The sequence below is a fragment of the Carassius auratus genome, chromosome 38 (genome assembly GCF_003368295.1).
Source record: "Carassius auratus strain Wakin chromosome 38, ASM336829v1, whole genome shotgun sequence".
In the NCBI taxonomy this organism is placed as follows: Eukaryota; Metazoa; Chordata; class Actinopteri; order Cypriniformes; family Cyprinidae; genus Carassius; species Carassius auratus.
This window is the reverse complement of record NC_039280.1, coordinates 6,155,662-6,181,829: the sequence shown is the minus strand read 5'-3', so window position 1 is coordinate 6,181,829 and position 26,168 is coordinate 6,155,662. Positions and strand designations below refer to the sequence as shown.

The 26,168-nt window shown below is 38.6% G+C and overlaps 1 protein-coding gene across 4 annotated transcripts; it reads left to right on the top strand.

Moving 5' to 3' along the window:
- Window positions 1-1,178: 1,178 nt before the first annotated feature.
- On the top strand, window positions 1,179-25,977 carry LOC113056784 (alpha-actinin-1-like). 4 transcript variants are annotated; one of them, XM_026223636.1, is made up of 22 exons: window positions 1,179-1,594; window positions 10,909-11,023; window positions 11,464-11,583; window positions 13,037-13,123; window positions 13,433-13,520; window positions 13,631-13,709; window positions 13,800-13,881; window positions 15,215-15,300; window positions 18,088-18,180; window positions 18,784-19,014; window positions 19,119-19,266; window positions 19,349-19,499; window positions 19,654-19,762; window positions 19,899-20,039; window positions 20,470-20,652; window positions 20,818-20,952; window positions 21,610-21,789; window positions 21,875-22,021; window positions 23,357-23,437; window positions 23,655-23,720; window positions 24,934-25,092; window positions 25,179-25,337. In XM_026223636.1, exons 1-22 carry the CDS (start codon window positions 1,466-1,468, stop codon window positions 25,335-25,337), a joined length of 2,769 nt encoding a protein of 922 aa, XP_026079421.1. In that variant the 5' UTR covers window positions 1,179-1,465. The 4 variants fall into 4 exon arrangements, with proteins under 4 accessions (XP_026079421.1, XP_026079424.1, XP_026079423.1 ...); XM_026223639.1 differs by lacking the exons at window positions 15,215-15,300; window positions 23,357-23,437 and adding an exon at window positions 15,783-15,868 and having other exon boundaries at window positions 25,179-25,977; XM_026223638.1 differs by lacking the exon at window positions 23,357-23,437.
- The last annotated feature ends 191 nt before the right edge of the window (window positions 25,978-26,168 follow it).

The following is a 26,168-nucleotide window of genomic DNA, read 5'->3' as shown; positions in this document are numbered from 1 at the left end:
AATGCATGTGATGTGTCCATATGCGTATGTTTTAATGTATGCATTGACAATTGGGTGAGTAGTGACTTCAGTGAAAGTGCATTGTAGATTTATGAAAGGAAAAAAGCCAAGTCAGTAAGATAATCCAGGGTGTACATCACAGAAATGAACTGCTGACCCTTGTTCAGCTGATGTGGAGCATCAAATACTCACAAGGTGAACATCTGTTTGCGTCAGAGCACGCAATGGCTGTTCAAACATGCCCTGAATAAACGGAACTAATCATTTCAATCCTGTTCCAGAAATAACCACATGGATTCAAGAGAGGAAATCTCATAATCTTAAACTTCACAGCCTTTCTTTCCCTGGTTAGAGGTGATGAATATGAGGGATATCCCCTGCCAGTGCAGGCAGGCTTCTTTATGGAAGAGGTCTGACCACATATGGCCTTGATCTAAAGCAGCGGCAGCTCCCACTTTCAGTCTTTTAACTATTCCCATAATTTATAATGGTGTGAAAGTTTAATATGCTTATTATCCTGTTAGCAAATTCCAGTTTAAGATGGCAGCTGTGTTTGGAATACATTTTTAGCTGGTGCAAGCTGGTCAGTATCTAGTGATCGAACTACCATGTTTTCAAAAACCAGCTTGACCACCACAAACTTGTATGACAAACTGGTTGATCATCTGTTGCTAATCCAAGATGGCCTACCAGACCAGTTAATAACCAGTTGGACTAGCAGAAACCAGCTTAATATTGATTTTCTAACAGAGAAACTAGTAATTAACATACTGATGTGAGTTTTCTTTGGATGTTGTAACCCCCACGACTTTTCTCCACCCTAAAACAAGAACATGAGCGCTGTTACCTGAGACACGGTGAGATAAAACAACTTAGGGTGTGGTCACCTGGAAGGCAGTGAGAAAACATTAAAGGATTATTTTTTAAGATCAACACTTAAAATACAATTATTTAAAAAAAATCATTAAATAAATTAATACAAACATAAATTCATCCTGCAATTAATTCAAGTGGCACAAATATCCCAGAAAGCTTTTCTAATACCTACGTCCATGCAGACAACCTACACCAAATCTATTAAAGGACAGCGATATTAGCCAATCACCTCGGAGCTTTTTCTAGTGGGCGGGTTTTTAAGGGCTTGCGCACCAGCCAATCAGGCGCCCTGCGTCGTCCTTCTTTTTTTTCCGTTACTGTGAAGTTTTCGCTGCCGATGCTCGTGCTGGCGGTCCTGTCTACTCGCCACTCTGGATAGCGGCCGTGAACAAAACGGGCAGAACGAGAAAGACAAGGAGACACGGACTTTGGGGAGAGTGAACGGGGCAGTATAAAACAAGGCAGCGGCGTTAGTTTGGTGCCCATCGTTTTAAGTGCGCACGGGAGTGTTTACTGCAGCGCTCTGTGGGAGAGAGAGAGAGAGCGAGAGAGCGAGAGAGCGAGATAGAGACGGGAACAGCAGTTCAGAATGGATCACCACCATCAACAACATCATCATCATCAATATGATGAAGGAGACAACGACTATAGGCAACCGGAAGATGACTGGGACCGGGATATGCTGCTTGACCCCGCCTGGGAGAAACAACAGCGAAAGGTAACGAGCTATAATCTCTCCACACCACAGGTTTAAGGTGCATAGGGAACTTGCAAAGCAGAAGAAGAATCAAACATTGAAATGTGGATATTTAAGGTGCCCGTACGGTTATTCAGTTACGGGCTGTCTGTGAAATACTAGGCTTTGCACTGCAACCCATGCATGAATTTATTTATATATTGTGTATAATATGTCTTTCCCTTAAAACATGCGAGTACACAATATCAACAGTCTATAAATTGTACATATTCTTCACTATAATAAACTTAAGAAGCATCTGTTGCGGGATTGCGCATGTTCCTATTCACCCCTCCGTCTGTCCATTCATTTGATCGTTGTAACGGCCCGCCCCCAGTCAAACGATCCGGGACCCTGATCACCGGACACCGTGTGCCCACCTATTCTCCTCACCGCGCGCAACAGATGTCAGCGTCAGCAGCCCTTGCTCTACGGATGCGGCTCATATGATCCGCTGCGCACGCAGAAATCACGAACTCACTTTTTTACGGTCACGGCACGCAGACCCTGTCTACCGCTTTAACGTGTGACCCATGTAGACTTGAGAATCATTCTGGTTCCGATTCCTCTTATCGATTCCATTTCCCCAACGATTCTTTTGAGGAAGTACCTTCTGAAAGAAAATGCTATTAGTGTTGCATTTACTGTCCTCTGTTGCCAAATGATGATGCAAAGCCTCATTACAACAGAAAAGATATAACAAATAACAAAAAACTGTAGTAAATGTTATGTTTACGCTTTTCTAAATACAACAGAAAATAAAATATGTATTTTACCTACACGCTGTCATATAAATAAGTTAGCAACTACATGCTGTAGACTTACAAGTACAGCATAAAGACATTTTTTATTAATTTCGCATTCGCAAGTAATAAAATTTGTGGTTAAGGAAGTGATTCAGATTAATTTAGGCACCTCTTAAAATGATTCAGAATTCTTTTTGACTCATCAAAATGATTTGTTCATAGGAGTTGTTTGCTTGAGTAACGTACCTCGCTGATTCACTTCAAAGGAACCGGTTCATAAGAGTGATTCGCTCGGGATTCGGGAATTGGACCATACAGATTTATTTCCCAGTAAGTTAGCGGTGTAGCGGTAAACAGTAGTTGCTAGAAAACACTGTCAGAGTATTTTAGTACGGTGTTCAGTGCTCATCAGCAGTGGAATGTACCGTTAACAGAACCAAACGTCGTGAAAATCGCTCGGTTCCGGCATGTTTAACGGTCCTGATTAAGAACCGGTTGTCGGTTGCCAACTCTAGGGCCATGCCAGCTCCGTTAACGCATTTCGGTAGACCATTAGTTGAGGGAGGTGGGTGTTTATAAAAATCTCTCGGATGTGATTTTTTTTTTTTGAACAGAAGTCTAAAAACTATTTGAAATATGAGTGAAACGTGTCTCTCCCACTCTTTTCCTCCCCCTTGGAAAACGGGGAGGAAAAAAAGAACGAGTGCTGGAATCTGCTGCGGTTTGGGCTGGGCTTGTCAGGGAGCGAGTCTGCCCAAAAATGGTAATAACAGACCCCGCTCACGGCTGCTGGAAACCTTTGCCGCGTTTCTTTTTTTTTCTTCCTCGAAAGCTTGTAGACTCCTGAATGATGTCATCAGCTACCGGCGGGAAATACTCATGCTCAGGTATGCGAGCAGAGTCCTGCACTTCAGCTCCTACGACCATAAACCCGTGACAAAACCATGTGTCAAGAGTTTTCCACCAGACCAGACATGTTCAGTCTTACTTAACTGAGTGTTAAGGGAGGAGATCAAACCCCTTAAGAAGTTTTACATCAAGTAGCCCAGTGCAGGACCATCATATTTTGAATTTTAGACACATTAACCGCTATGTATGCAATGCTATATGTATAAATGTGTGTGCTGGGTCAAATGGAAATGAGACACACACAACTAGAAAAGACCCTGAGGTGTTTTTTTCCCCATCTCAGTATATAGGCACTACATTGTGATGGAGCATAATTTCCAACACTGTTCATTAACGACAAACACAAACATGTTTGCTTCATAATGCCTATTAAACACCCTCTGTGACTTTAATGATGCATGAGTGTGTGTGTCAGACAAATTGGTTATTGTTCTGCATTCTGACAGGTCAGTGGAGAAGTGAAGTCTGTTCTGCAAACTCAAACACACACACACACACACACACACACTGCAGGTATAGATTGCAGCCCTGACCCCCATCTCATAAAAGACATATGGAATAAGTCAAATCTGGAGTAGATTTGAGCTGAGAAAGTGAATGTGTGTGAGAAACCATCTGATTGGCTGCAGTTTATGTTGATGCATGAAAGAATTTGCAGCAAGTTCAGACTGGACCAATAGAATCAGAAACACACATTTTCCTGTCTAATAACATCTGTGAGAATTTGTCTGCAGTTTGAGAAAAAAAGCCCCTCTGGCCGGACAGGTGTGAGGTGATTCAGCCTACAACTGCAGCAAGACCTTATAAACTCTCTCCTTTTTGCCTGTCCACATCTGTTAGGTCAGATTTTCATTGTTTTTGTACACGTGTCCCTTCCTGATTCTTTCTCAGCCAATCAGTGAAGGCTCATGGTGTCTTCAGTTAACACCGTTCATTTTGTAGGGCCACAAAACAGAGTTCTGTTTTCATTTACTCAACCTTTTAAAATGTATTGGTCAGTCAGGTTTTTTTTATTTTTTTATTAATACTTTTATCAGCAATGACAGTTAACACTTTTAAACTTTTAAACTTTCTATTTGTCAAAGAGTCCTTAAACAAATGCCGCACTCTAAGAAATATTAATTTGAAATTTAACAATGTAAATGTGTGTGTGTGTGTGTGTGTGTGTGTGTATATATATATATATATATATATATATATATATATATATATATATATATATATATATATATATATGAGAGAGATTGATTTCAAACTTTTGAACTGTATTATATGTGGTCAGCTTCTGTTTTCACTCGTTCATGTAGAAAAAAATCTCCATTACTAGTGTCACCATCAGACAAAGTTGCAAAAGAAAAAAAGTATTCAAACCCTCACAGTTCCAAAAATTGCAGCATTGGTTTAGTCAGTGTTTATTAGTTTAGTCAATTTTTATTGGTGCTTCTAGTGGCATATAAATGTGTATATATAATAAACTTTTTAATTACCTTTAAGTAGAGTTCATTTGAATGTGAAAATGCGACAATGTTCAACATAAGTTTTACTGCAGGTATTTGCCACTACCATTTGAACGTATGAAAATGATGATTAAAAATAGGCAAAGGTAGTCTTATATGTATTTTAATAAGGGTTGACTTTAGACTATTTTCTAAACCTATTTGTATCATAATTTTCATACTTTGAGTGCTAGTTGAAGTACTTAGAATTTCTAAATTGTTTAAGTGTCCAGGGACCACAAGCAGCTTTCTACCAACGGTATCCTAACATCATAGTAGTGAATTTCCTTTAGAAAATGTAAAAATACTGAAATTTGTCCTGCAGTGCTGTGCAGTGTGTGGACCGTTTAAGTGAGTTAAATGTTTCCATACTGCGGTAGTTTAGTCTGCCTTGGGCAAGTCTTAAATGGTTCTGTTTTCAGTTCTTGATGCTCTGATAAGAGAAAATGTAGATCTTCAAAAACAGGAAACTGTTTAGCTCTAGTGAATCTTAATCAGTCACATATCATTGGGTCCTGAGGTCTGTATCTGTCTGACAATCTGCATTGTGTATTTTCTTGGTGTGGGTCTTCAGGATAGTAAGAGGGGAAAAACCTGGCTTTTCTGGCTTTTTCAGTCTAAAGAATTAAACTAGGTCTACTTGTCGCAATCAATCCTGTTTTTCTCTGTCTCTCTGTCTTGTTCTCTTTCTCTCTACCTCTATTAGAGGGGTAAGTTGAGTATCCCAGTGGGATACAGGGGCTGTTTTTAAGCCTGTCTGAGGTGAGTTTCCTGAAATCTGTCACAGATCTCAGATCTAACAAGAATCTAAAATTCTCTTAGAAGAAACTGACATACACATTCCATCTCTACATCAATACCCTTTTCCCCCATGTTTCTTTGCTGAATTTTAGAGAAAATCTGCAGCATTTCATAAAAGATGGTATACTAAACTCTTAATGGTAGCTGAAAAGCATAAAACAGTTAGCCAAAATGTCTAATATAAACCAGCTCGCAAGTGGCAGGGTGTGTGTAAAACATTGTGAATGACATCTGCTTCAATTACGTGGAGTTCTGCGGGCACAGATGCCATGTAGGCCTGCATATAACACGTGATATCCTTAGGCGTCATTGCAAGGCTGATTTTTTTTTTTTTTTTTTTTACCACTTTTTGGAGAGCTGGCATTTTCATCTTGAGCAAAAGCTCTCAAGTGATGAATGCTGTGCATTTAGTGTGGTTGTTACCAATCGTAGAAACCGACAGAAACAGTGTCACAGCTCTCTAAGGTCCAAAAATGGGAACCAAACCAATTGGCATGGTCAGTGTTTTTCTTTAAATTCGTTCACACTATGCACATATTTAATCTTACTCATAAGCCTAATATAATATGCAATAAAAAAGCGCTCTGTTAATGTCTTTACACATTCAGTTATTGATTACATTAAATCAATCACATAAATCATGTGCTTTCGATTCCAAACAGAGATATTTTGACAAGAAAGAAGAGTATTGGTGAGATTTGCATCACTTATTACTTTAGTCATTTAACATTTCTATCTTATAAATTGCCAAATATATGGTTTAGTTACCAAATTTGCCCTCTTTCACTCTTAAAATTAAAGCATTGTGCTGACATTCACGTTTGGCTTCTGTGAACAGTGAATCCTGCCTTCTTTGATTGGATTGGCCTTCTCAATCATTTTGACATCAATGCTGTTAGGCTAGTCTAAAATACTAACTTTTAAAACTTTTTGTCATCTTAAGAGCAAACAGAGCAGTATCAAGAATATAAAATATAGGGAGGACAATTTGACCATATCTTGATTATTGAGACTTATGGTGGTTACAGCCCTGAAGCTGTCTGACACAGGCTCCATGTTCTTGCTTTTCTGCAGCTTATGTCTCAACATTCCTAATATTCATCCACTGATGTACAAATGCAATTTTGTTTTATAAAAAAAAAAAATTATTAGGGCAGCACAAAATCCTAGTACAGACAATGAATTCATGAGATAATGCGTCATTAATTACTGTCATCATAACCAGCACGCCTGTGAACGACAGCTGTCCCCACCAGAATGACATGCATGATGAGGTGCATGACAGTCTCTGTCATTTCCTGCCCTGGAGTTTAATGTCAGGATTTGATGAGGTACTTTATCCCTCACTGTGCTCTTTCAGCCAGTGAAAGAACAGCTTGAATAGCTCCACAATAGTGTACAAAATGCTGCCACCTCATTTGCTGAGACTGTGTGTGTGCTCGAGCCAGACCGAGATGCTGCGGGATGCAGTTTTTTGATGTGTGTATGTGTGTACGTTCTTAAAAAGTTTCTTTTATTGATTGTGTTTGATCCTCCTTCGCCTCTGAAGTTTGCAAAGTCAAATGTTTTTTTTTTTTTTTTTATCTTGAAAGTCAAGGTCTTCATGCAAATCATCATGTGCCGCTCCTAACCTGATGATGTGCTCCAAATGAGGACTTTGTTCATTGTATCTGTCCGACAGACTTACCCAGAACCAGGCCCTTTTGTTCCTCAAATAAAACTGTATAGATAATGCAACATCGCTGGGAGCCGCAGTAAGTGTGTGCACATACACTGTGTGTTTTGTGTTTAATTAACGTGAAAGCAGTGATCCGAGCGAGTCAGCATTTAGCTCTAAGTGAAACCGCTGGCGTTGTTGATAAGATTATTAATGAGTCATTAAACTCTGTGTCTGGAAACGTGAAAATAAGAGACAGACTCACCTTAGGAGGGTGTAGTGTGTGGGGGGTGGATAATGTGGAATGTGTGTGGAACCGAGACAGTGGGCTGCACGTCTCAGGGGCAGATCAGCACTTCCTGTCTGGAGGAGAAAGCCAGCAGACACCAACAAACAGCACACTACTAAAACACAGATAGGGTGAGAGAGAGAAACCGAATGGAAAAGAACTAGATTTTTTGTCTAATACTCGGGGTTAGGAGTTTGTTCAAAGCATTAATGATGTTTAGCAAACTAATGTGAAAGATAAACTGAGAGAGACAGGCATTTCATCCATTGAAAGGGGATGATGTCATTATTGTCTGTGTATGCAGTCAGCATTTTGTTTAAACAAGAGACAGCTGTTACACCTGTCACACGTGCACACCTGTGTAGGTGGAGCTGCACAGGCATTTGTGTGTTAAGAAGCTTCATTCCTGGAGCTGTATGTATAAAGCCGCTAAGAGTAAAAATTCCAAACACATTTTTTAACTACCACATTCCTATTCACGATCATTCTAGTAGCACGTAAAGGGAGCATTAGTGAAAACAGGCATAGACAATGGTAGCTTTAGCAACATTAGCCTTACAGAGAGCCAAGAAGATCTTTTGGAAAACAAAATATAATGAGTGATGCTTACCTTGTCTGTAGTCTGGATGTTTGTGAGAATTTAACCTTAAAATAAAGTGTCACCAAACGTTTAAAGGCCTTATAGTGTTATTCTCTTTTCAGATTTTGGTACACACACATCTTTTTGCGCTGGTATTTAGAGATTTTTGAGTGCCCACATTCTTTGCGGGGCTGCTGTATGTATTTGAGAGATGTTCTATAAAAACAGTTTTCACTGTAGCTGTAAATAAACAGGTCAGCTTATGGGGGAGTTTGTTTATGTGTATGCGTGTGTCTCGGACCGCCTGATTGTTTGTAGGTTTTCTGGCATTTGTGGTTGCTATGGCAACCCCACGACGATGAACTGCTGTATTTCACACCAGAGAGATAGAGAGGAGGAAAATAAGGAAAGGAAAGGAGTGAAACAGAGGGTTAAAAAGAGCTATAATGAAGAAATATTTATGGTGTAGGTGAGACGAAATCTAGCAGCATTCCTGCTAAGTGAGCAGAGATCTGCTGCCTGTGTGACTATATTTACATGCATTTGTATATGCGAGTTTACATTTGCATGCCTCTGCATAGATAATATGTGCATATGTGAATGTGTCTTTTTGTTTTGTACATTTTTGTGTGCATAGGCTTAGTGCATTTTATGCTTAGTGTGTATTGCGATAAACTGTATATAGATCTCTTTAGCAGTAGAGCTTTATTCTCAAAAATCGAGCTAAACTGTATGCATGTTCATCATGTTTATATTGCCTAAATGTTTGGGTTCTGTAACTTTGGAAAGAAATTAATACTTTTATTCAGGAATTAAAAAAATGGCAGTATTTGGCGCTGTGGTGCCAACACAGCAAATCCACAAATCTAAATGGCTATTTAAATATTTTTTAGAAAGTACAGCAGTTGCTTTATTTATGAGGTTTCCAGGGTAACTGCTGCATTTTCTGCAGATAAGCACCATCTGCTGTCGGAGAGTGAATATGCTTTCATTCAGCGTGTCTTACGTGTTCACCCATGTGCTTCTCATGCGTGTTTGTTTACATCAGAGCACACATGCATACAGCGGTGTTGTGGATTTTTACCAGTTAATGGGAAAAGTATTTTTAAATGCGTTCCAAATTCTGAATAATTTGTAATATATAGTTATTCACGGTATTTATAAGTGCACACGATAACAATATTGTGTATATTCAGTACAGTGATATATCACATTACCGAATACCACCATATGTCTACATGTGACACTGAAGACTAGAAAAATGGTTGCTTTGCCATGTCAGAAATAAATGACATTTTTAAAACCATTAAAACATAAAACAGTTATATTTTGGAATTAATATAACACAATATTACTGTTTTTCTTATTTGTTTGATTCAGTTTTGGTGAGAATTAAAGACTTTCAAAATCATAAAAAAAAAAAAAAACTTGTGAATGATAATGTGTGTGTGTTGGTGTTGAAATTTTAGCATTTAATTAGCATGCAAACAGTATTCTGTGCTTTAGCTGTTTGCATGGTGAAACCTTCTTTAAAAAGTTACTTCTTTAAATTCATCCTTTCATTAAATCCAGCGCTCTGTCGAACTGTTCTTGAACAGAAGAACATGTCTTATGTAAACGCCCCCCTAAGAAAACCAGTCAGCCTAATTACACAGGACTATTAGTTGAATGGTCGCTTAGGCTGCCCGGCGGCTAGTTAAAAACATGTTGTTTTGCACATCCCTCAACTAAAAGCGTGACATGCTACAGTGGGAACATTCAGTGATATTTTTTTTATTGGAAGAAATCTAGTTTTTTCGCATATTTTGCAGAAAATTATGGTAGCTTGTACTGTCTTAAGTGTTTATTGTATCTATAGTTTTAGAGTTTGTCTTCATGTTTAAGTGTGTATAATTGATAGCTTCTATTCTTTTACATTTTGATATGCATACTTAAGTTTGAATATTGCAGTGGTGGCTCTTGTGTGTGTGCTTGCCAACCAGTGTCTGCAAGTCCTCTTGAATGAATTTATAATCCTCCTGCTTGACTCACATTTACCTCCAGATATTCACATGTTATGGCATTTCCTTTTAGTCGCTGCCAAATTCCGCAATGTTTCTCACCTGACCTGCTCTCTATTACCCATAATCCATCATTAAATTGCGCACCCCAGCCCACCCGTGGGGACCAGCTGTATCCCATCATGTAGCAGTTCTGTCTCTGCTCATGGCCAGATCTAGAAATGTATCTTCGCCTCTCAAAGTTGGAACAAACTCATGCTTTTAAGTGCATAAGGTACAGTGTCTCTGATTCCGTAAAGTGGCATACCAATCGTATTAGAGTGCGAGTGTGTTTAGCTTCTGTTCTGCTCCACAGCTGTTTCTCATCAGCTCGCTAACATACAGAAGAATCCTGAAGCCACAGATACTCAGAGCTGCCATGACAACCTCTGTCGAGCGCATACCCTCCCCTACGCTCTCTCTCACTGTCACAATCAGGCATGGTTGTAGATGAATGCAGAATTACCAAAGTATTCAAGCGCTTGCATAGTGCAGGTGAATTAAATAAATAAAACTGGTTAAACTGTTCATATCGTCATGAAATTACACATTTTCATTGATATTTTAAGAGTATTGTACTATCAACATAACTTTCATGTGCTTTTTCAGACTTTGTGTAGCACCTACAGCTCTGCAGATTCTACTGAAATGCTACATTTATATTCAACAATGTTACTGATCATTTCAGTCTGGTCTTGTTTGCACATTCCGTGCAATTTAAAATTGCATTGTGTTTTGGCTTTATTTCTCTTCTAAATGTATAAATCTCTCTATTCTAGACGTTTACTGCGTGGTGCAATTCTCATCTACGAAAGGCAGGGACACAGATCGAAAACATTGAGGAGGATTTTCGAGACGGACTCAAGCTCATGCTGCTCCTAGAGGTCATTTCAGGTCAGTGATCTATAACCTCAGTTCCACCTTGAACCCAAGTCCACCCCGATACCTTTTAAAGCTTCTATCTTTTATGATGATATGAAAATTAGTTAGATAGTTGCACAAAGTGTATCATTTATAGCTTTAGCCTATAGAGAATTCTTTTTAATGTGAAAGCAAAATAGACATTATAACTGAAATGTATTTCAAAGAATTAAAAACACGCCAAATTTAATTGAATCAAGAGCTTGTGGATCTAATCTGAATCGAAAAACGCTGCTTATACAAATATATAAAATTTAAACGCTGATAATAAAACGCTGATACAAATTTTCCCCCCAAAAAGTAAAATATAAAATTTGTTAACTACAAGTTAGTTGACAACTGTCAGCAATAAATATTTGATAAATGATGTGTAATGTAATGTGTGATGTAATATTTAAATTCTTTCTCTGTAGGAGAACGCTTGGCCAAACCAGAGAGAGGAAAGATGAGAGTCCATAAGATCTCCAATGTGAATAAAGCTCTGAACTTCATTGCCAGCAAAGGAGTCAAACTGGTCTCTATTGGAGCAGAGGGTAGGTCCCCCTCCCCTTTAGCAGTGACCTATATCCTGCAGGCTTCTGGGGTCATGAGTTCAGTGTTTCAGCATGTGAGATCAATGACTATCAGACGCTCTGCCTGTATGTGATATGTACTTGTATATCATGTCATATGAAGCCCCTCCCCATTCCATACAGTTAAATAGGTTAGACATGCAGTTTATAGCTGACATATTGGGATGAAGTAGATAACTTGTCTGGATATAGCACGAACACACACATACTCACTACGCTGATTTCCCTTCCTCTTTGTTTGGTTGCCAGCCGAGCGGGTGCACATTCCATCTTGACAGCCCATTTTCATCTTTTACGAACACTTTCTATGTCCCCAAGCGAGTTGGTGGTTCTCGCAGTTTCACACATATATTAGACCTATCTATAGTGTGTGTATGTTTGCCATGTTAGCCGTTCTCTCTCTCTCTATGTATAATCCAGAGCAGCATTGCAGACAGATTAGCCATCTACCAAAGCCTTTGCCTTGGTCAATTACTGTTACCAGTTTGTGTGTGTGTGTGTCTGTGTGTGTGTGTGTGTGTGTGTGTCTGGCAGAGCCGGGATACACTTACACACACTTACTGGGATGTGTGTGGAGTGTATTATGAGATTAGCTTAAGAAGAGGGATAGGAAACACGCATGTTTACCTAGATATTTAAATGGGGACTTCCCATCCACATCTACAGTATGTGTAAAAATTTAAACAGATTATTTAAATTAAGCTTTTGCCTTATTTAGAAGTGAATACAGACATTATTTAGTCTTTGTATAATTCAGCCTTTATAAACCATTTGTCTCTTTAAGAATGTCTCCAAAATTGACCTTTTGGGTACATGTTCAGCAGTTTTGTTTTAAAAGCATAACAAACGTTTAGATAGTTTAGTTACATTGTTTTCATATCAAAGAAAAGAACCTAGCAAAGCTATTCTCCTGCACTTTAGACTAAAAAGCCTTGCTAAACACTTGCTACTGCTCACAACCTGCTCTCTACAGTCCTGATTAATTAATAAAGCTTAAATTATAATTAATGAAAATAAATGTGTATTTGGGCTGTTAGAGGGATGCCAGAGGAATTTTCACATTAGTGAAGCCAGCAGAAATCCAAAAAAAATGAGTAATGACGTAATGAAGCATATTTGTAGGGCTGTTTTTTTTGTAAGTGTCATTATTTTCATAACAATAAAGAATTTTTTTCACAAGTTGTCATAACTGTAATAGCAAAAAATGAATAAAAAAAGGTATATAGCCTCATGTAAATGTTAAACTGTCTGCATGTTTATTATATTTGCAAGTCTGATTTCTTGTCAGTGCAGAATTATCTGAATTATATTAGCTGCTTTCTGGTTCTGATGTGGCTTTTGTTTGTAAAATGATCTCATTGTCGAGCTGTTACAGTTAATGTGATGCTGGTGTGTGTGTGCTTGTTCTGCTCAGAGATTGTTGATGGGAATGCTAAGATGACTCTGGGGATGATCTGGACCATTATCCTCCGCTTCGCCATCCAGGACATCTCAGTGGAGGGTATATATAAATATCACACACACACACACACACACACACTCACTCACACACATACTTTTCATTTTTATAGTCTAAGTGATGCATTAGATTCTGAAGAAAAAATGCAGTAGGCAGGCAGTTAATTTGTGTGTATTAAATAACACGAGATTGAACAGTATGACGGACTAAAAATACAGTTCTGCTCTTTTGTATTTCTGAATATTCATTGTTTAATACAAACGTTATGTCAGGAATGTGTGAGTCATTTAAATTACAATTTTATCTTTCCACTCCTGAGATTCTATTTTTGATACACGTGTGTGTGTGCAGAGACCTCAGCTAAAGAAGGCCTGCTGCTGTGGTGCCAGAGAAAAACAGCTCCCTACAAAAATGTCAACATCCAGAATTTCCACATCAGGTGAGCAGACAGGAAATGAGCATCAGAGAGAAGCAGAGTGAACGATGGGAAAAGATCAAGAGATACTGCAACATATTTTACATTTCTCTTTCTGTCTCTCTCCCTGTCAGTTGGAAGGATGGATTGGGCTTCTGCGCACTTATTCACAGACATCGTCCAGAGCTCATTGATTACGGTAAACTGCGCAAGGTGAGACATTACCAGAACCTCTGACCACATATAGAGACCAGCAGTATGAAGAAGACCATGACCCATGCTTTGATGTGTGCTCTCACTCAGGACGACCCAATGACTAATCTGAACACCGCCTTTGACGTCGCTGAAAAGTACCTTGACATCCCTAAGATGCTGGATGCAGAAGGTGAGACATGCAGAGGACAGGTTTCTTTCTGTTCCACTTCACTGTGAAATTAGGTTAGACCTCTGTCTAAATATAGAGCTGTAGGAGGACTGCAGGTATGTGTGTAGGTTGAATTTCACCCCAATACTGCAGGGATGATTCCTTAACCTAGTCTGTTCTAAAGGCTTTTTAGGATATTATTTGTGACCCTGGACCACAAAACCAGTCATACAGTTTAGAAAGCTGAATAAATAAGCTTGGCCGAAATACAACTATTTGAAAAAAAAAAAAAAAAAAAAAGTTTTGTATGTTATGTATTTATAGTAGGAAATTTATAAAATATCTTCATGGAACATGTTCTTGATCTTATATCCTCATGCTTTTTGGCATAAAAGAAAAATCAATAATTTTTGATTTTTTTGCTATTGCTACAAATATACCTGTGCAACTTAAGACTGGTTTTATTGTGCAGGATCTCATTTAGATGGTTGCACTGTTGCACTAGAAATCCTAAGTATTAAGCTTGTGCAACGAATTCACCCTGAGCCACTTGACATATATCCGTGGTGTTCTGTTCTTAAATAATACTTTTAAGAAAAACAAATTTAAAATCGAAGTTAAAAAATCTTTCATTGATTTACATTGGTACAATGTTTAGCATGGAAGAAGGCAATACTATTTGCATAATGAGTTTAAATGGGTCTTCGTTCTAACATTTGTTTGCATGTTGAACTGTCTTTTCTTTATTGCAACTTTCTATTTAAACATAAACAACTTTACATAGCTCACACAGATAGAAAACAAAACACAAATTCACATTTTTACAGTCCCCACTGCAATAAAATAAATAAATATTTGTTTATATATTTGTAATATGTTTATACTTTGTATATATTTACTATAATTCCCTCTTAATATTTGTTTATTTATTATAATATGTCATGTTTTTTATATCAATAAATCTTACATTTTTCTTTAATTTAACTTTTAATTTGTAATAAAAGCTGAAAATAATGTTGCCTTGGTAATATGTATCTGAACATTTGGTTTACAGCAAACGAGAAAAGTGCCTGCATTGGAACATTTCATTTACACAAAAACCAAAACCCTAAGCTTACCAAAAACTATAACAACTGTTTTTCTACAAAAGTATTTCTTTAAAATCAAAACTTGTTCAAACATTTTAATGATTAGCTTAATTTTAGGTTGACTATAGTTTCATATCCATTCATATTAACAATGCTTTCTTTACACAGGACATCACCTCAGTTGGGCCTCTGAAATGTGTGTGGTGTGCTCTGATTATTAATTTATTCTCTCATTACTTTAATATCACCCCCTTCTTTCTCTGCAGATATTGTTGGTACGGCCCGTCCTGATGAGAAGGCCATCATGACCTACGTTTCTAGCTTCTACCATGCCTTCTCTGGGGCGCAGAAGGTATCGCAGGGCATCCCTTCCAATGCTATGAACTTCTGTACTCCCCCAATATGTCCCTCCCCTCACTCTGTTTCTGCTCACTGGGTTTTGTGATCACCAGTAGCAGTGATTACTGGTTGTCGGGGTTTCCTCCTCTCCTAACAGTCTGCCTCTCTTTGACTCTTTGCAGTGCTAAGCTCCGCCCCTCAGGGCTCATGCTCCTCCTACAGTTGCATGAGACTTTCCACCCATTGCATGATGGAAATGAAGTCTTTTGATGAAGGCATGAGTGTGTCTCCACTCCAGTTTCCTAAAAAAATACTCATACGTTCCTGGCGTCATTGAGACTTCCTGGAGACCTCTTCATGCCTTTCATCATTTCTGTAGAACTGTGCCCCGTTTGCCTTTGTGGCTATGCAGTCTTTTACTCTGTCCTTTTTTTCTCTCCCTTCCTCTCCACCTCCTTTTCTCTCTCTGTTCCTGCTCCTTCTTTCCCTGGGCAGATATCGTTAGTACGTTGCGTCCCGATGAAAAGGCCATCATGACGTATGTGTCATGTTACTACCATGCCTTCTCAGGCAAACAGAAGGTGAGCGCAGACAGACATCAGCCAATCAGGACACAAGCTTCCACATCACAAACCCAGTCAAATCTAGACAGCCAATCAGATCTCTGCTTTCATCAGAACCATAAAAAGCAGTGCCAATAAAGAAATGTAAGAGATGTGTTCTTCACTAACCTGAACTCCTTTTAGAAAAAAATGGGGATGTTTTTGCATACTTTTAAAAAGAATACTTATTACAGAAATAATATACCTTAAAAAGAATATTCATAAGTGCAAACTCTTTTTATGATTTCACTGACAGGTCAGAACCTTTCTGCTCTGAAACTTCATTGTGATTTCTTACTTATTTCTTGTTTGGCTGCGATATTAATTTCCTTCTTTCCTGGGTTTTGGCTCAGTTCTGGTTGTTTCCATGGCAACCCTGCTGTAATATTACATAACACACCTAGCTCTGTTTCTCCACTCATCTGTACACACACACAGGACTCTGGTATAGAAACCGTCAAACTTCTTTACATATCAAAATACACGCTGACGAGCTAAAAGCTCAAATTCAGCAGAAGGCTTCACTGGGACAGTCAGTTTGTTCCTATTCAAATGACTTTTATTGTTCATAATTCATTGTGTTAGTACAGAATTAGTCCAGAAAATTAGTTCAAAATCAATAGCCTTTTCCTCAGCGGTGAATCAGCTTATACAAGCTCTTAAGCCTTAAGTCAGTGAAGCCTCAAAATAATGTTTACACTTTTTAAAGTGAAAAGAAGTCATAGTTCGAAAAAGTCAAAGTTCACTTCACATAAAAAAGAGGTGACATTTGCCAAGTATGGTCCATACTTGATATTGGTGCTTTTAACCCATCCAAGTGCACACACACAGCAGTGAAAAGGGAACACACGCACACACACTGTGAACACACACCCGGAGCAGTGGGCAGCTATTTTGCTCCAGCGCTCGTGGAGCAATTGGGGGTTCAATGCCTTGCTAAAGGGCACTTCTGCTATGGGTATTGAGGGTGGAAGAGAGCGCTTTTCATTCATTGAATCAGTTCAGATAGAGTCACTTTAGAAAGTAATAGTTAATTCAGAGAAAGCATGTTTCTCACAGACAGGGTGAAATTTACTACTTCACTGTGCTGATTCATCACATACTGCTGGGTTTCCTCAACTCTTTGTGAGTGTTCCTAAGCTGATGACTAACATCCCACGATAAACCGTTTCTATATGCTGGGTGTGTGTTCACTGCACATTCAGATCCTGTCAGCTCTTATAAGGCATGAGTCTGACTGTAAACCCACCAGACAGTTCTGCATTCAAAAAAACTTCCTCATATCCACACCCATGCATGATTGCTGTATGCAATATTTGGATTTTGAACTTGGTGTCATCATGGCCCAGTAGTTGTATCTATACCAAACTAGCTCATTTAATTAGGAAACTAGCTCATTTAATTTTTTCATGACATTCACAGACATTTCCACAGAGTTAAAAAAACAACAACTATTAAATCAAAAGTTGGGATTGGAGTGTCATGATGATGAGTGGATGATGACAGAATTTTTTTATTTTGATGGTCAGTTCAATATTTTTTGTACAAAGCAATATCACATTTTTGTTTGATATTTTTTTTTAATTTTAACTGTAATCAATTTAAATGTAAATATTATTTATTATAATATGTGTGTGTTTTTAGCTTATACACAAAATGCCAAATATAACATTATTAGTAACAAAAATGTAATTTATTACATTTATTTTAATTAAAAAGGTAAATCTTTGCAAGGTTCAACAGAAATGGTAAAAAAAAAAAAGCTTTTCCAATAAAAAAGTATAACTTCTTAAACCACTATTGATAACAATGTTGTGTCAACATAAGCAACATTTCAGATTAGCATACTTAAGATGATAAAAGAAAACTGAGTCACTGCCTGAATTCTGTCAGTCACTGACAACGCTAAACTGAACTTATCACTGTTTTCTCCTCTTCCTTTCTGGCTTTTAGACTTGCAACTCACTTCCTTACCTCCACCCCCACCTCCTCCAAAAATACACATATTTATAATTAAACATGCACAGAAGGGTTATATGATATTGACAAAGCAGTTGATTGCATTTGGTTAACGGTGATAAAGTGACTTGAGCACCTCAACACACTTAAAACACACAGAACCTTAATGTGGTTGCCATGGTGCTGATGTGGTTTCCACAGAAACAGAAGCAGATTCACTCTGTCCTTTACCCCTTCAGGCCGAGACAGCAGCCAATCGGATCTGCAAAGTCCTGGCTGTCAATCAGGAGAACGAGCAACTGATGGAAGACTATGAGAAACTGGCCAGTGATGTGAGCACATTCATTCATGTTCGCTCCCATCCTCCTCTCCTCTCCTCTCTTCTCCTGGTGTCTCAACCTGTGCTCATTTAGGGCCAGTGAGAAGGTTCAGTAATTGAAACTTAGTCTAGCAGGTTAACTCTGCAGTGTTGTTAAGGTCACGGAAAACAGGGCATTTAAAATTCTGCTTTCCAGACCATGCAGATCTATGAAAATTAAGAAAAACTTAAAGGATCATGGAACATTTTGTGCTGAAAATAAATTGTTTTAGTAATGCTCAGTTTTAAAATAATCAATTAGCAAATCAATATTTGTGAGAGGAATCTCTAAATTAAATAATTCTACTATTATTATATATAGAGAGTATAATATATAATAAAAAATCTAGAATGACCGCAAAAGTCATTGAAATGTATTATTTCACTTATGTGAACCCTGCATCAAAATCATAATATAAAACAATATACCATATTTAAAACTTTCTCTTTTTCTCTCTCTACCTCCTTGATCTCATTCTGTTTGTTCCCAACTTTTTCCAATGTTTTGTCCTCTTTTTTTTCCTCCCCCATTTTTGTTGTTCCCCCCCATTTCTTTTCTTTCGCTTGCTTTCTTTAGCTCCTGGAGTGGATTCGCAGAACAATCCCATGGTTGGAGAACCGCCTTCCAGAGAACACCATGCAGGCCATGCAGCAGAAGTTGGAGGATTTCCGGGACTACCGACGACTTCACAAACCTCCCAAAGTTCAGGAGAAATGTCAGCTGGAGATCAACTTCAACACACTGCAGACCAAACTCCGCCTCAGCAACCGGCCTGCGTTCATGCCCTCCGAGGGGAAGATGGTCTCGGTGAGAACCTAACACACATACGACCTAAGTATCTCCCCAGGATTCAGAGCGTTCAACTCTCTTAATTGGATCTGTGATGTTTGATTAATCATCTGTCTGTGTAGGATATCTCCAATGCTTGGGGAAGTCTTGAGGGAGCAGAGAAAGGTTATGAAGAGTGGCTACTAAATGAGATTCGCAGACTGGAGAGACTCGACCACCTTGCAGAGAAATTCCGCCAAAAAGCTGCCATCCATGAGGCCTGGACTAACGGTAACACTTTTTTTTAATGGTTTATAAGAATTGAGTTCCTCATTCTCTCTAGGGTATGGCTGATTTTTGCTGCTCCTTGTAGGTAAGGAGGAGATGCTGCAGCAGAAAGACTACGAGACCGCATCCCTCTCTGACATCAAAGCTTTGCTGAAGAAGCATGAGGCGTTTGAGAGTGACCTTGCAGCTCATCAGGACAGAGTGGAACAGATCGCTGCCATCGCACAGGAGCTGAAGTCAGTAAACGCACCAAAAGATCTGATGCAGACATTGCTTCATGTTTTATAAAAGTTTTGTTCCAAAGCAGAACACACAGAACATTTTAATCTTAGATAATCTGTAATCTATTGTTGGAGTGGTTTAATAGTTTCCCTCTCATTCTGTCTCTAGTGAGTTGGAGTACTATGACTCTCCCAGTGTAAATGCTCGCTGTCAGCGGATCTGTGATCAGTGGGATTCACTGGGGGTTTTAACTCAGAAACGTAGCGAGGCCTTACAGGTAAAGCACTTTTATCATACACCCCCATGGAAGTAATCCTTTCTACTCTTCTTTGGTGACACACTGGGACACTGTGATTTTGTGCTGTACGAGCAGTGCACTCATAAGTGTGTTCTGGCCCTGTCTCTTTGTTCAGAGGACCGAGAAACTGTTAGAAACGATTGATCAGCTGTACCTGGAGTTTGCCAAAAGGGCGGCGCCCTTTAACAACTGGATGGAGGGAGCCATGGAAGACCTGCAGGACACTTTTATCGTCCACACCATTGAGGAGATACAGGTATTGTAAATGCATCTTTTATCCATCCATTCACGTGTTCATTTATTCGTGCAGTATATCTGTTGATCTGTCTTCTCATTTAGGGCCCTATTAAAAAAACATTTAATTTTTTAAGATAAATTTAATATAAATTATATAAATTATTAAATTATTTGCTTTATGAGTTCAATTGATTAGACGCTCTTTTTTAAATTTTTATACATTTAATTAAATTATTAAAATGACTGGTACAACACAGAATTATCTCATCTGTCTGTCCATCCATGCATCGGTCCATTTGGTTTATTTCAAATGTGACTGTGATATGTTCTGGTGCTTTTCACATAAAAGTTGATATAAGAGTGAAAATTGAAAAGTTGCAGAGGAGGAATGTTTTTGAAAGTTATAGCACCCCTCTTTGTGTGTGTGTGTGTGTTTGTGTGTGTATCAGGGACTCAGCACAGCCCATGAGCAGTTTAAAGCCACACTGCCCGAGGCAGATAAGGAGCGACAGGCCATCCTGGGCATCCATAATGAAATTGCTAAAATAGTGCAGACATACCACGTCAACATGGCTGGCATTAACCCCTACACCACCATCAACCCCCAGGAGATCAATGCCAAATGGGATAAGGTCAGAAAATACATCTGAGCAGGACAAACAAAAGGGAATCAGAGTTTTCAGAAAGATATGTGACATGTTATACATAATTATGTAAGAAAAAGGGTACAATGAGAGTTGTTTAATTCACCTCCATACTGCTTTCTTCTAATCTCCCTTTTCTCTCTGTCCTCTCAGGTGAGGCAGTTAGTACCCCAGAGAGATCAGGCCCTGATAGAAGAACACGCTCGTCAGCAGAATAATGAGAGACTGCGCAGACAGTTTGCTAATCAGGCAAATGTCATTGGGCCCTGGATCCAGACCAAGATGGAGGTGCGACATGAGTTCTACTAACAGAATATGGATGATATTCCCTTAGGGTATTTCGGAGAAAAAAGATGTCAAAAATGTTCTTGTTGATTAGCTTACATACATGATGAAACAAGCATATTTGGTTGATTTACATAAGCTGCTTTTGTACCCAAATTACCTGGAACAATTTGACCTAGGAACCTTTTTCCCAGGAAGATTTTTCCCCCAGACCTGTTGCTGTCTGTGTTTCCATTGCGATCTAAAAAACCGTGAGGAATAGGCAAATAGAGTCGACTCCGGTAATTCTGTAAACAGCAGTGTACTTGATAACATCAGCCAGCTCGACTTGGCTACTGCAATTTTCCTCACTGTATATTCATAAGAAGATGAAATATGATATCAAACATCACTGCGTTTTCATTTAGATACATTAATATCTGCAGAAATGTAGTTGAGGGAACGTACATACATTACAATGAATACATTCAAATTTACCATATGTTAACAATCATCTTAGAGGAAAATGCTTTAGATACTGCCAAATAACCTCAGAAAACCATCTGGGTGGCTGAAGAAAATTTTTGCAGGAAAAGCCTTGGGGCAATTCAGGGGATTCAGGAAGGACTGTGGGTGGCCTCTTATTTTAGTATTGTAATTTTTTTGTGCGTGTGTGCTTAGGAAATTGGCAGAATCTCTATTGAGATGCACGGGACCCTGGAGGATCAGCTGACCCACCTTCGGCAGTATGAGAAGAGCATTGTGAACTACAAACCAAAGATTGACCAGCTAGAGGGAGACCATCAACTCATACAGGAAGCACTGATATTTGACAACAAACACACTAACTACACCATGGAGGTATACACACATAAAATCACAAATGCTTACTTGCAAACCCCTTGGTTCAATGCGTATGTTGCTGAAGTCTCTTTTCTTCCTCTAGCACATCCGTGTAGGTTGGGAGCAGCTCCTCACCACCATCGCTCGCACCATCAACGAGATCGAGAACCAGATTCTGACCCGTGACGCCAAAGGCATCAGCCAGGAACAAATGAATGAGTTCAGAGCCTCGTTCAACCACTTCGATCGAGTCAGTATCACACCGCACAGTCCAACACCACAGTTTAACATCATTAAGAGCAGTAGGACGTCCGAGACCGTAACTCGGTCACTTCATCTGGGATGGAACCGACAGAGAATTGCAGTTACTCTTTGTTAGTTAAAAACATTTAATTTTATAATTTTGTGATTGGCTGCTGCAACATTTTGTGTGGTACCTTGCAGACTTGGGCTAAATGTAAAGTTTTAAGGCCCATACAAAGGACGATAAAGATAAATAATAAAGTAGTTTTAAAAATTGTTCTACATGTAAAAGAATAGCAGAGTCCACACCACAACTTAACAATAATGGCACAGAGGAATGATATCATTTGAATCACTTATATATATTTTTTTCCAGCTGATGATTGATTGAATCGGTATTCCAGTCAGTAATCATTATTCTTTAAAGAGCTTGACATTTTAAAGCTGCAGAGAACTCATTTCTAGCACTTGCTTATAATAAACACACCATAATCGTGCATTGGTGTAGGCGCTAATATACTTCTTGTTATAGGTATCTTTATTGGTGTGAACAGATTTTTTTTTTCCCTTTTAGCTGATGTTATATGAACTGAATTTATTAAAGTTATAAAAGTTGAATTGGAATGACAAAAAGTAAAACTTAAAAAAAATACTCTTCAGAGAAATTCAGCCATTAATGACATTCTGGGAAATGAAATGTTTTTCCATCATGGTCCAAGTCTGGAAGGCCTAAAAACTTCAAGCCTTTTTTTAGGTCCTTTTAGTGACCTTAAATAATATTCAACATAATTTGATTGAATTTTTTAATGCTAAGTGGAGCACAACCTTGGTACCTTGCGGTTCCTGTCCTGTTTAAGTAATTAACTTATAAGCATCCAAAATTGGCAAAATGCACAAATATCCAAGTTTTTACTTTCATAACAATGCGTTTGTATAATTGACCTGATGTGCATAGAGTGGCATTATGGTATATGTCACCCACACAAGTTCCAGATTACAGACTGCCATGCTGAAACCTAACGCTGCACTAAAAACCCACACAGTGCCGCCCAAGACACCTTAACATCGTTAAACCAACAAAACATAGTTAACCGAGCACAACGGGCACAGTTTTTAGCAGATCTTTCCTCACAGTCACTCTCTGTCCTCACTCACGGCACAGTACTGCACAGTTTGTCCTAACGTTTGTGCACTTTTCTCTTCTTTTGTCTCGTTTTTCACTTCTGCATGGACACTCTTCCACCCCTCCACATGTCTGCATGACATTCCCTCACCCCTCCCATGTGTGTACTGCATGTCCACGCTGCTGACCTCTGACCCTGCCCACGGCTCTGACACCCAGGACCACTCGGGCACACTGGGCGCTGAGGAATTCAAAGCCTGCCTAATCAGTCTGGGCTTCGATATCGGGAACGACGCACAGGTACACACACACCAACACCAGTTAGGGAGTTCAACCATTAACCACACTCTTTTTGTTTTGTTTTTCCTCTCTACTCTTTTTTTCTATTCTGTCTCGTTTTCTTTCAAACCTTCCTCTAAAATGACTTCCTTCACCTTTACTCCCCCCGTCCTCTTTCGCTCTTCATCTTTCTCTCTACTACTACCTGATTCTGTTTGTCCCTGGTGGGTTCCTGTAGAAGAGAACAGGCATGATGGATGCAGAAGACTTCAGAGCCTGCCTCATCTCCATGGGTTATAATATGGTAAAGCAGAGAGTTCAGATCTCCATGGGTTGTGACCAGGTTTTAGTCCCCATGGATAATGTATGGTAACTGTTAAAATGAATCTGAAAACTGATATTAATAATCCCAGTGGATTAACCTGGAAAATCAGAGGTTTGTTAAAGCAGTTTTAATCTCCATGTTTTATCTGGTAAATCGGACAGATTTTGTTGGGTTAGTTACATGTATGTGGGTTATTATTTTACTAAGTATTTCTGGAAAAAGTAGCATGAACTATTAAAAAAACCCCACTGGATTATAGTCCAGTTATAATACCTATATGACTCATTATAAACAAGATCTAGTAGAAATGTATATCCATTACATGGGATAACTATGGATTTATATCTACTAAATGGAATTATAATATAATTAGAATGTGTAAGGCTTCTTGGTTTTAGCCGCTTCCAACTTATTTTAGCTGTACAAAAACAGTCCATAAATGTACTGGCTTGTTGCACAAATAGTTTTTCTGTTTTCTGCACTAGTAATTCATCTTTGTCTCACATATTTAAAGGAAATAGCTTACTTCAAATTTGAAAACTAAGGTGGATAATATAGTCAAGCAGAAAGTTAGAATCTCTTGATTAGTCTGTTTAGATGTGTGTGTGGTTCAGATTATTTATATGCTATTATAATATTTATTAACACTTTGAATTATGTATATAGCCTATATTTTTATAATGTTTGCTTCCCATTTTTTATTTATAAAATTTTCTATATAGCTTTATCTTTTTCAGCTTATGTGAATTATGTGAAAAGTTTTCATGTAATATTTATACTTTATTTTTTTTTATTTCAGTAACTGAAAGTGATCTTTTAAAATAGATTTAGCATTAGTTTTAGTTAACAGCAACAACACTAATGTGGTTATTACTTGAGAATGTTTCTTAAGTTTTCTTAAACTAGCATCAACTGATATTTTAAAAAATAATTTTATAATCTGCATGCAACATCACTCATAAGCAAACAAAGTTAACATGTTATATAGTTTTGAAAAGCTGAGGTTTTACAAATATCAAGATGTAAGGAAATAGATCATTTTTGAATTTCATGGATTAAAAGCAGGTATATTAGACCATTATCTCTAAATAAAATAAAATGGCATCACCTATGCTAACCCAATGAGGAACGATCTTTCATAGTGTTTTCATAGTGTTTTCATAGTGATTAAGAACTGTTTCTCTGTGTGTAGGGAGAGGCGGAGTTTGCCCGCATCATGAGCATTGTGGATCCTAACCGACTGGGACTGATCACATTCCAGGCCTTCATTGACTTTATGTCTCGCGAGACGGCCGACACGGACACCGCTGATCAGGTCATGGCATCCTTTAAAGTCCTAGCTGGAGACAAGGTACATATACAACATCCAGAAAAATCATTCCCCAGTGTTAAAGTGTCTAAATTAATAACAAAATATATAACTCCCTCCTCATGCAGAACTATATCCTGGCGGATGAGCTGCGGCGTGAGCTCCCCCCTGACCAGGCCGAGTACTGCATCGCCCGCATGACGCCTTACACCGGCCCTGACGCCGTCCCGGGAGCTCTTGACTACATGTCCTTCTCCACCGCCCTCTATGGGGAGAGTGACCTCTGAACCGTGACCCCTCCCAACCTGCCTTCAAATATGCGTTTTCATACACACACATAGCTCGCGCACTATGAGAGTTAAAGTGGCTCTTCAAATGTTGATCTAGCACCAATAAGCAGAGCAGGCAGAATTGGTCCCAGATCAGCTCATCAGAGCAGCTTCCATTGGCAGCACCCAATGACGTTCACTCATTTTTCTATCCTATCAGCCCAGGCCCTTCCTGTGTGTCATATACAACTTCCTGTTCTTTCTCCAGCTTTGTTCATGAAGCCTGTCTCGGGGTTTGTGTCACAATGATGCAGCCTTCACATGCTTGTCAGAAGATCCTTCTTGGTAATTATGTGTTTGTCACATTGAAGGAGAAAATAGGAAATGGGACAGGCAATCCTGATACTCTTTTCTCTGTGTAAATGTACAATATGCAACAAACGGTTACAAATATACTGTACATAAAGCATGTGGCAGGCAGCATCATTTTGACCTCTGACTCATGTGATAATGCATGACCATGTGTTACGATTGATCTGCTTTTTTCCATACAGTAAATGCTTGTTGATGTTGAGTCAGGCTTCATGAACAGATATTCCCCTTTCTGCTTTCAAGCGCAACATTGAAAACTCCCTTCCAGGAGGAACATTTTCTGTATTTTTACTTAATTTGTTTTTTGTTTTTTCCTCTTCATAAAGGAATAAAGTTAACATATTTTATTATACAGAACAAAAAAGGTATTTTTCTTCACCTTATAAAAAAACGTTTAAAAATTATGAAAATTTAAATAAAGAAACAATCACAGTTGTGTGTTTGTGTTTTTAATGGCTGGTATCAAGGAGAAATGTG